Source organism: Aspergillus aculeatus (assembly GCF_001890905.1).
Source record: "Aspergillus aculeatus ATCC 16872 unplaced genomic scaffold ASPACscaffold_22, whole genome shotgun sequence".
Classification (NCBI taxonomy): domain Eukaryota; kingdom Fungi; phylum Ascomycota; class Eurotiomycetes; order Eurotiales; family Aspergillaceae; genus Aspergillus; species Aspergillus aculeatus.
The window spans coordinates 25876-36643 of record NW_017962997.1 but is presented as its reverse complement, the minus strand read 5'-3'; the positions used below and the strand labels follow the sequence as shown (position 1 = coordinate 36643).

At 52.7% G+C, this 10768-nt stretch overlaps 4 protein-coding genes across 4 annotated transcripts; 2 read left to right on the top strand and 2 right to left on the bottom strand.

Annotated features, from left to right (window-relative positions):
• Positions 1-1707, top strand: ASPACDRAFT_64633 (uncharacterized protein; the record flags this gene model as incomplete). Its single annotated transcript, XM_020204015.1, has 2 exons — positions 1-577; positions 674-1707. 2 exons carry the CDS (start codon positions 1-3, stop codon positions 1705-1707), a joined length of 1611 nt encoding a protein of 536 aa, XP_020051355.1.
• An 800-nt stretch (positions 1708-2507) lies between these two features.
• On the top strand, positions 2508-4487 carry ASPACDRAFT_127491 (uncharacterized protein). The gene is made up of 8 exons (XM_020197028.1): positions 2508-2776; positions 2847-3012; positions 3113-3165; positions 3319-3538; positions 3604-3654; positions 3708-3731; positions 3788-3895; positions 3957-4487. The coding sequence occupies exons 1-8, from the start codon at positions 2750-2752 to the stop codon at positions 4355-4357; spliced, it is 1050 nt and encodes a 349-aa protein (XP_020051354.1). The 5' UTR covers positions 2508-2749; the 3' UTR covers positions 4358-4487.
• A 542-nt stretch (positions 4488-5029) lies between these two features.
• On the bottom strand, positions 5030-6414 carry ASPACDRAFT_48117 (uncharacterized protein; the record flags this gene model as incomplete). Its single annotated transcript, XM_020202064.1, has 6 exons — positions 5030-5096; positions 5158-5279; positions 5328-5475; positions 5545-5642; positions 5853-6134; positions 6187-6414. The coding sequence occupies 6 exons, from the start codon at positions 6412-6414 to the stop codon at positions 5030-5032; spliced, it is 945 nt and encodes a 314-aa protein (XP_020051353.1).
• A 1784-nt stretch (positions 6415-8198) lies between these two features.
• ASPACDRAFT_48115 (uncharacterized protein) lies at positions 8199-8850 on the bottom strand (the record flags this gene model as incomplete). The annotated part of the gene is made up of 2 exons (XM_020202063.1): positions 8199-8277; positions 8378-8850. 2 exons carry the CDS (start codon positions 8848-8850, stop codon positions 8199-8201), a joined length of 552 nt encoding a protein of 183 aa, XP_020051352.1.
• Between the last annotated feature and the right edge of the window lie 1918 nt (positions 8851-10768).

Sequence of the window (10768 nt, the reverse complement as noted above, 5' to 3'; positions counted from 1 at the left end):
ATGGGTCTTCTGCAAAAGAGTGCCAATCTGGCCTTGAGTCTGAGTGCGACCGCCTTGGCTCTGGGTTGTGCCGCCAAGGCCTCTCCCAGCGTCACCACCAAGCAGGGTGTTGTCTATGGTTTCTCCCAGAACGACACCAATGTCTATCTGGGCATTCCCTTTGCCCAAACCACCGCTGGTGAGAACCGGTGGAAGGCGCCCCTGGCTGCCACCGCCTATGAGGGGGGTAGCTTCGATGCCTCGGCCTTTGGTCCCTCGTGCGCCCAGGCCATGTCCGGCACGACGATCGTTGCCCAGAGTGAGGACTGCCTCAACCTGAACATCTGGACGCCCACCAGTGGCACTGGCCTGCCCGTCTTTGTCTACGTCTACGGTGGTGCTATGGTCACGGGTGGTAGCAGCAACCAGCAATGGCAGGGATGGAACTTTGCTCGCAAGGATGTCATCTACGTCAACTTCAACTACCGTGAGAGCATGTATGCCTCTCCCTATGCTCCCGAGCTTGAGGGGGAGTCGCAGAACTTTGGCATCCTGGATGTGGAGCACGCCCTGCAGTGGATTCATGCCAACATTGAAGGTCCGTATTTTGACTTTTTTTCCCTAATGCTTAACATTCCTCATTCCCCCCTCTCTGCCAAGTGGTAACTGTCCCCACTGACTTTGCGTTGAACAGCCTTCGGTGGTGACAAGTCGCGCATCGTGCTGGGAGGTCACTCCTCCGGTGGTGTCCACGTCGATGACTACCTCTGGAACCACCCCGACACCTTCCTGGCAGGTGCCATTGAGATGTCGGCCAACGCTCAGTCTGGCCCAGCCAATGCCCCCGTGGGTGTCGCCCTCAAGCAGGTCGTCCAGGACATGATCGATGCGGGTGTCTCCTTGGACTGCACTGCCGACGATTACACTCTGGACTGCCTGCGCAAGGTGGATACCTATGCCTTCCAGACCAGCTACTTCAACTCGACCTCCAACACGTGGTTTGGCCCCGTCGTAGATAACCTCACCCGCTTTTCCAACTACTCGGACCGTTTCGCCAACGGCCACTACCCCAAGTCGTTGCCGCTGATCGTCGGTAACTCGGACGAGGAGGGCAAGATTTTCGGCATTGTGTATGGGTCGGAGAACACGAACTTCTCCTCGTGGATCCGCACCTACGATGCCGACTTGGCGTTTGTGCCTGCCGATGAGCTGCTGGAGGCTTACAACCCCGACGACTATTCCTCCATCTCCCGGATGAGCGGTGCCTCGTATGGCGATGCCCGCTTCCACTGCGCGACCGACTACTTCCTGGACATGCGCTCGGAGGAGCAGAACACCTGGATCTACCGCTGGTTCGGCAACTACTCCAACGTCCTGGGTATCGCCGACATCGGCCCCTCCCACGGCAGCGAGGTTCCCTTCTTCCACGGTGGCAACGAGTGCTTCGCTAAGCTGACCGGAGTTACGGCTGCTGAGCAGGACCTGGCCGACTACATGAACGACTGGTTTGTTGCCTGGATCAAGGACCCCAGCGCTGGCCCCTGTTGGGATCAGGCCACGCCGGTGAACGGACCTCTGGCCCTTTTGGGTGTGCCGGGTAACGAGGAGGCCATCGAGACCGGAGAGACTGGCACCTACAACCAGCGTTGCCAGAAGGTCTACAAGCCCAACTACCCCAACTACCCGGTTGTCCAGAATCCCGTGGAGTTGGCTGCGGCCAGCTCTTAAGTGGGGAGGCGCGAAGCAGAGGAATTGAAAAGTAGGGGGGGGGGGGGGGATTCTGTTCAGCGCAGCATAGCGAACCTCGACATTTCATTCGGCTTCAAATTTTAATAATTAATTTTTTTCTTGTTATTAGACTTTCGCTTTCTATTGTGGGATTTGTCAGCGGGCTCGTTGCATGATTAAGCCTAAGTAGCAATTTCTAATCTACGTGAACCATCGTCACTCCATAATCCGAATGCGTCCAAATCGCCGATAGAGTTTGATCGGTACAAAGCTTACCCTCCCATCCCAGCCTGTGATCTTTCCAACGCACAGCTGGCTGCATCCGGGTGATCCCAGCGTAACGGTGTGAATTGGTTAGTGGATTCTAGACTTCTAGAAATCAATAGTTCGCACATGGCGTACCATGTTGTGCAGCATGCAGAAAGGTGTTCTGCACAGGGGAGACGGACGATGTCCGAAGAATGTTTTACATGGGTGGATCCGCAATCCTCACTGTGGGCCGCCGAAGTTTTACCTGGAGCAATCACAGCCAGTTCCACCAACGTTCTGAGAACTATCGATTTCCTTCTCCTACCCCGATCTCCGATGCCCCATCACGCAGGGTTATCGAGATGGTATGGTCCACGAGGGTCCCAATGCCTCGGGCCATACTCCCCTCCAGTGCTGGTCTGCCCACCACACCACCCCATCCTCCCCCCCTAAGCAGTGGCTACACCACGCAAAAACTACACAGGCAGGCAAAAACAACCGCACACCATTGAATCCAGATCAAGATTCTGAGGGAGGTCCCTGCGGGCCTTCCCCGATCCAAACTCGTGGGTTTGCTGGTTCCTCCAAACAAACCGCCACAACGAGCTTTCCAGCATGGGATAAGGTTTTCCCAAAATCCTCACCACGTAACGCTCCCTGGCAGGCTGCGCTGGTCGATCACGGTTTATTAATATTGACTGCCAGCAGCTGCAGCTGCTGCAGAGATGCCCTCTCGTCTCCGTCTGCTTTTGTTGTCGTGAATTTCTGCCCGCATCGTGGGTTGTTCGTCGCCATGGGTCGTCCAGATACCGGCCAAGTGGTAGGTCATCGTCATCAGAGATTGTTCGGAGCGGTATTTTCTTGCTAACGCACTACTTCGCGGTGGGCAGGTGTCGTGGTACATTGTCACTATCGTCGCGTGCATCTTCCTCGTCTGTCGACTCTGGGTGCGATGGCGGTTGTTGAAACGGTTGTATCTCGACGACTTGTTCGTCATTGTTGCGGCGCTCTGCCTGATCGGAGATTTGGTCATCCAACATTATATGTTTAACCTGGGTATGTACTTTACTGTCTATCGCTGCTTCCCCCGCTGTTCAAGTCCACCTGTATGCAGAGTGATCCGTGCGAGAGAGATCTAACGGTGGGCTTCCTCTAGGCATGTCGGATGCGGCCAACATGGACTCAGAGCAGACGATCAACATGATGAAGGTCAGTTTACGGACAGCATTCGGACAACGCCCGAATCCTGAGCCCCTCTTTCTCTGTGCCCTGCCCCGATCCAAGGCCTGCAGCCCGCCCGAATCCTCTACACACCCACTACGCTGAGACTAACTGCGGCTACTATCGATCGCTCTGTGACAGATGATCATCCCCGGATCCACCCTCTATGTGACGACGCTCTGGCTCATCAAGGCCAGCTTGGTGATCTTCTATAAGCGTCTCGCAGATCGCACCCGATACCAGACAGTGTACAACATCACTCTGGCCCTTCTGGCGGCGACCTGGTTGGTCCTGTTCTTCGATATCGTCTTCAAGTGCTATCCTCCTTCCCGACAATGGCGGAGCGTGGTTGATGCGGAATGTAAGTGGATGCGAATGCGGTGGAGGTGTCATGAATACCAGCAATACTAATGGGACTGGATGCAGTGGCGTGTCCAGAGAAGCCATCGACGATCAACTACTGGTTGACGATTCTTTGTATGCAGCCCCTTGTCCGATTTGCGATTGCTCGAATGCTAACCATGTTGCAGTCAACATCTTCACTGATGTCTTCAGTAAGACACCACAATTCAACTACGACATACTCCTTTGATTCTAACCCCATGAACAGTCATCTGTCTCCCCATTTCGCAGGTCGCCCGCCTGAAGATGCCCAAGAAGCAAAAGTGGGGTGTCATCTCCGTCTTCTTGCTGGGTGCCTTGGTCGTTATCTCGAGTAGTAAGTTGTACCATCAGCTCCAACAAGCAGTGCACAGTGCCATGTCTAACGATCGTTGCAGTCATCCGAGCCATCTACTCCCACCTCAACGAACAAATGATCACCTGCACCGTCTCCATGATCGAGGCCTCCATCGCCATCATCGCCTCCTGCCTTCCTGTCCTCCGCACCTTGGTTTTTGGGAGCCACTCGCGCACCGGGACGTACAGCGGGCGGCGCGGCTACGAGCTGTCCAACTCGGGGTACAACACCACCGGCGGCCCCACGAGCAAACAGCGGACCACTGTCTCGGTGACGCAGACGGCCAACACCCCGGATGATCTGTCCCGGCATGATTCCGAAGACGGCTTGGTCAAGGATCATGGAGCCTTGCCGTTGTCGCTGGAGAATGGTGCCGGAATTGCCGTCACGCGCGAGTACTTTGTGCACGAGGGGGAGTCAGATGGACGGAGCTTTCGGTAGAGGCTGAACTTGCCTCATAACAAGGCCTCTTTTATCTTGGGGAGCTTGACCCGCAAGGAAAAACAAAACTATTCATTCTTTAGTAGAAATATTTTCATTTAATTGTGACCCATGGAGTTTACGTCGTGTGATTCGCGTAGGGCTGTATCGGGTAGATTGTAGATTTGCCCATGTTATTCGGGTTCAGACCACCTCAACCGTACGTTGAATCTCTTTCAACTCCCAGATCTGGCTCCTCGGTGGATTTTGCTGCGCATTGAGCGCCCCATCAGCCGTGACGACGAGATGCATCGATTCTTTGGTGGGCAATTGACAGCAAGAGCAACTGGAATCCTGATTTCACTAACGTGTAAAATATAGACACCAAACGAGACATCGAGACCGCTGATACAGTCGACTTTTCTGCGATCGGAGATGGCTATTAAACGCCCGCTGTGCTCTTAATCCACAGTCATTGTTGGACTCTGAAAGGCGACGGGAGGACTTGAACAATCAATGGAACTTCTGTATATGGCATAATTGTTGAATCAAACTTGACAAATACATGAGACAAACTATTGCACCCTTGTAGTCCTTCATGCCTCCCACACGGCCTCAATAATAGCCATCGATGCTCCCTCCGGCGTCCAAACACGTAAATTGGCAAAGCGAGAATCAGCCCTCCGGAACAACTCAACCCAGTCTCGCCTCTTCTCGCTCCCTGGAGTTGAAGAGTGTAAACATGATCATGTCCAGGTCCCTGGGTAATCATATCAGCAATTCCGTCCCTATCGGCTTCGGAACGGAAGGCATGTACATACCGGACAGCACGCTCCTTAAGCAGGGACAGTAACCCTGGCTCAGGGAGCAGGTAGTCGTTCACAATAATCCGAGCTCCGGGTCGCAAGGCGGGAATAAGCGCCTGAAGAATCCGGACGCCATACTAGTCCGACCAGTTGTGGAAGATGTTCCGGAATAGATACGCATCGACCTGCACGGGTTGCGCTGTGAAGAAGTCGTGCGCCTGAAATGCCACTCTATCCCGCACCTCTTTTGACAAACTCTCTGCTGCGCCGTCGATCATAACCCGCAGGTCCTGGACGAGGAACTGGAGCTCAGGGTAGTCCTGGGCTACCAGACTGCCGACATTGCCCTTCGATGTGCCTACATCTACGACTGTTCCTTGCCCAACTTGACCTCAATCGTACCCTTGTACCAGGAAGGACGGTGCATTGTGGTGGCCGTAGGCAAATGTGAACATTGCAGAGGCAAATCGTCGAGCCATTTCAGGGTGTGATGAGTAGTACTGCCAGGGAGGCATGTCGGTGTTGTGATAGTCAGCCCAACCCCGGGTTACATATGAGTTAGCATAAATGAAGAGAGGAGTGGGGGGAGAAGACCGATCACCGACCGTTCGCCCAGGATCATCGCTGTGATATTCTCCCAACGCAGGAAGTGTTTAGGGCCGGTAAGAATGAGAGCATGACAGATCAAGTGAAGCGAAAGGCGTGCATACGTGGGCAGATCCCTGCCAGACCTCTTCAAACATGTACCCGAGCCCAGCGCGTGCGGTGGGATCATCTACCAGCCTGCGTGAGGCCGCGGTATGAGCGACAAAGCCCTTGCGGGGCTCTTGGGAGACATGATGGTAAGCCATGGCAAATCGCAGTGTGCGACGCAAGTTGGCCTCGTCGAATCCACATTTTTCAGCGAGCTCTCTGAAAGAGATTTCTCCGTGCACGGGGACGTGGCGGGCGGTGTCGAATCTATAGGTTGCCTGCAGGCTGACTTTATTCAACTGCAAACGAAGATCAGTGGTGAGAGTAACTTTCATCTATTAGATGACTTACCACCGAACGAAGGCAATTTGACGGCCCCAAGAAAAGGTTGTGAAGCTCAAGAGTAGACGACAAGACTTCTTCGCGGGCTGCTAACATGTGTCCCGAGAGGCCCAGCTCAACGGGACCGTTTTCGTCAAAACTAGTAGCCTGGAGGTCATTTTCCCGTAGATGACTGTCGATCTCTTTCGTCAATTCTTGAATGCGTGTTGCTAGCTCCACAATTCGACTGGGGTTCATGGTGAACATGAAGGAATATTCGCGAGAATGAAAAAGGTTGAGAAGGAGTTCGGTGCGTACGATTTTGACCGGATGAAGGTTGAAGATACCAGTGAAGCGGAATCCCGGGAGAGGAATGGTAGGAATGATCAATCTGAATTCAATTCAAGGAACGAAGATGACTCATTTCGCAAGCGAGGACAAGCAAAGGCGGCTGATTTGTCTCACCAACGTGCCTTGGTCCTTTCTGCGGTAGTTCACTGGCCAAAGCTATATTTTGCCAGACATCCACTGGCTAGGGCTTTGTAACATACTGTTGGTTGAGTGGCATTGTGACTAACAGTTTTACAAGGTGTTTGATCCAGAAATTCATGTTTGCTTTACCTAAGATTCCACAATTCACCAAGAATGCGACGACGAAGAATCGATCTGTCGATCATCGTGAGCAATGGATGATAGTCAGGATCATGTCAGTCTCCCATCATCACCACGGTCAATGGGTTTCAATGACTGGGTCACTTTCTATACCTCTTTTATCCTGGCCTTCCTGACGATGAGTGCCCTGTTCATCAAGAATGGCGAACGTTGTCGAGGGATGAGCAGCTGGGGTACATCGAAGCAGTGCAATATCTGAAAGATCAACTGTGTTGACTTGCACATTGACATACCCTCTACCATAACTTTCCCCACGTACACATTCACGCGGGGAACTCATGTAGGCAATTGTTGCCTGGTGTGATATACCCACTAGGACAATCCAGGCTGACCAGTGACTGACCAGAACACCACACCATCGAATTTCTAGCCTGGCACCGCTATTTGATCCATTAATGAGCAAGCACTCCGCGATGTTTGTGGCTACACGGGCCATGCAGTGTACTGGGTCTGGACTCTGGCTTTGGCGAATTGAACTGCCAATCCCGTGTGAGATCAGCAATGCGGGTTGGCGGCGACGGCAACCCTAACGATGGCCGCCAAATCATCCAGGGATCGTGTGTGCCTCCGGTTACTTTGCTGACCTCCAAGTTCTTTTCCTCGACTAATTCACACTCTCAGAATGCCTATCGCGTAGCTTTGCCGAGAGCGAGGCATTGAGAGACCAGGGGGACATCATACATACTTGCTCCATCGAGCAGTTGCTACTGATCGAAGACGAGTTGGACTTTGGTCTGACCCTGAAGGATGGACTGTATCTGAGCATCCCGCACACGGTGTACGATGACTTTGGGACGATCACTGCCTTTGCAGGTTTGTTCGTCCTCATTCTGTTTGCCCTACTAGTCTATGTTTACCGCTGTTTTGTTTGTCTTGACTGTCAATCATTCCACGTTTCGGAGACCGCTTTTAACATGGACAAGGTACATACAGATGGGACCGATTATGGTGGACGTGGCAGCAGACACTCCCTGAGTCACTTTCTGCCCGTCTTAATGAGCGGCTTTGCATGGAGGGCTTGGACCAGATATGTGGGTGGCTGCTTTCATTGACACCAAGCATGGTCTGCTTTGTTACAGGTACTAAGCGTGCTGCCTGTGAGGTTTGTAGAAGAGTACTCATGTTCTGAATAGATTCAGGGAGGTTCGTTTTGAATCTCGATTACGTTTGTATTGGATGGGTTAAAGAAGCGCCCACATGAAAAATGTGTCTCTATTCTATACTTGATAGAGAGAGAACGAATAATGCCAGCGACAGATCTTCTCTCCAGACACTTCCAAGGAGACCGATCATGGGAGCGAGCCACAGCTGGCGACAGTGTGGACATCTGGGCGCAGCGTGCGCTGAATGCGGGGACGCGAACCATTCTATCACGCATTGGGAATGGAAGGCGTAGCCACACTGGATCCTGCACCACTCGAGAGGCCCTCCATGGCTCTCCCCGAGCGACTGGTGGCAGATCAGGCACGTTTCACTTCCTTGGCTTGAGCGAGGTGCCGTGGGGAGATTGTCGATCCCCATCCGGTCTGCTACCTCCGCGCCAAGGTACTGCTGCACGATTCCGCGGACAATGCGCTGCACAGTGGCATCCTGCAGGATGACCAGTCGAGAGGAACAATAGCCCGGAAGCCGCTCTCTCTCCAGCGCAGGCAGAATCTCGGGCCCGAACTCGGCGACCCAGCTGTCGGTGTCTGCAACATTCCGTAGTCGCTCAGCACGCATCTCATCATACATCGGACTAAACCGGGCCCAGGTCACTGACACCACCTCGAGCTGGGCGAGAAAGAGGTGGCTGGGCCGGTGATCCATATTGCGAGATTGTCTCAGAACGTACACACATAGCCCCAAGAATCTAAGAAGATCAAAATCGACTAGGCCCAGCCGGTGTGTGATCGGCGAGTCTCTGATCTCCGGTCTGTAGACCTCGCGGCTAAGCTCTATATACCGGTGGGTCAACTGAACACACAAGTCTCCTCGGGCCTCGAAGACCTCGGGAGTAAGCTTGGGAGACTCGTAAGCCATCGCGATGACAGTATCAGATAGCAGGATTTCGGTGTTTCCAGCCCCAATATGGTGATGGCTTACGAGTAAGTCCTAGGTCTCGTTGGACCTCGAAGGTCTTGAAACTCGAGTCCGTTTATATAACAGGTTACCAAGGAGTGGTTGAACAAAGACGCAGAACCCATGCTTCTATTGGAAAGAAGACTTTCAGTATGATATCTTTGTCAATAATGAAGACTACCAGAATCCAACATTACGTGTGTCATTCTCCTTGTCGTCGATGCGTTATTCACGTGAAATATTCCCGACCAAGAGTTTTCATCGCAGACAAGTGTTGTTTGCTTTTTAGGATCACGGATTTTGTTACAACGGATCTACATCGTCTTCCAACCCGTCACCGCCGTCGTCACAGAAACCAAAATGATCTCCCATGGGAATCGGCTCGACACTATCTCAATAGCAAGCGGTATGGCTGGTGCCAAAATCGCGAAGTTCATGCCACTCCTGCATCGATGCACCTGACCATCACCAGCCGTGAATTTCCCAGAGGTGTAGAGCGGAGTATTGTCCGCGTAGCACTGGATGGCCTGGTAGATACAGTGGTCAGCAAATCTCATGTTTACTTTTTAAGGTTATCATACCTGACGCAGGGCATCGAAGCAATGCTCAACATGCCCCAGACCGCTTGGATGGCTGAATGGTCGCTTCTCCACGGCTTCCCTGTGGAATCAAGGCTCTTTACTCTCTGTTCCGCGCCACCATATCGGAGTTACTTACGAGCCAGTGTAAACAATGGTAAGCGTCGAGCAGATAGACTCCCTTGCTGGTGTCGTTAGGCATGGACATAGTGTCCGACCAATTCCGAGCGGCGGCCCATTGGCGGTCAACTGCAACAAAGCCATGGCAAGGGAGAATGGTGTCCCAGAGACCATCAGTTTCTGGATGCGCTTTTACTGATCCGCTGTATTCTGTGTGCCAATATATTTGACTGCAGATAGTGGAGAGAGGCTGTCTCAACGCTGCATGGGAAACTAGGGTTAGAATTCGCCTCAGTGACAGTCTGGTGGAGTATGCTCGTTGGAGCCCGCATATTGGCTCAATCGGATAAGGCGAGCAATGTAGAGGAAGGGCAATAGGTACACAACTGCTGCGAGGATATATAGGAAACGTCTGAAATTGGCCTTCTGGCCTTCTTGATGGCACCCGCCGAGGGAGAGTGTGAGGTAGCCTGACGTTTGCATCTTATTGGTGAGTGTCTCTCAAACTTTTAAATCAGCACTGCGGTGAAAGACGTCGTTCCTCCAATTCTTATGCGGCGAAGTTCACCTGGCAAGATTCTTTCCTGGCGCGGACAAGCTAGTGTCATTGTGAATAATGCGTCTAAACCTGCAGCCTGCGAGTAACCACAAGCGACTGCGTCTTTTTCTGGACCTGATTGTCCCAGTCTTGCAGACGTAGCAGACACCGTTAGAAAGCCTTTCCTTCCAAACCGCGCCCGAATACCAAGATCCAAACTCACCTAACAAGCCCTGATTAGAGTGCTTTCCAACCCTTTTCTCTCTAAATGTGTACCCTTCCCACAATGCTCTGTGGTCTTAATGTCTCGGTGGTGCAAACCCAACAAAGTCAGCAGTAAAGTGAGATTCAACAAAGAGCGACAAGAACTTCAGGTGTGGTGGTAGATTCTGGGCTGTTTCTCGCAATTAAGGGTCCGGTTAAGTCAACACCAACCTCAAACTCCGCATGGGAGCACAACTTAATATTGAGCTTGGGGGCTAGCGTGGCGCTGACTGGCTGGGACCAACAAAGGCAACCATAGCCCTCGATTCGGCCCGTTCTTGCCAGGGACTAGCTCTTACGCCAAGAGAGCCCGAATGTTGGAGATGACATTGGGAGTGGTTTGCGCGATGGCCCCCACGCTGCGCCTCTGTATGGCGTT

Bases quoted from the DNA above. Each gene is read 5' to 3' on its own strand.
- ASPACDRAFT_127491 (XM_020197028.1), top strand. From the start codon at position 2,750: ATGGGTCGTCCAGATACCGGCCAAGTG. The intron at 2,777-2,846 runs GTAGGTCATCGT...CGCGGTGGGCAG, and splicing joins GTCCAGATACCGGCCAAGTG to GTGTCGTGGTACATTGTCAC. The intron at 3,013-3,112 runs GTATGTACTTTA...GGCTTCCTCTAG, and splicing joins ACATTATATGTTTAACCTGG to GCATGTCGGATGCGGCCAAC.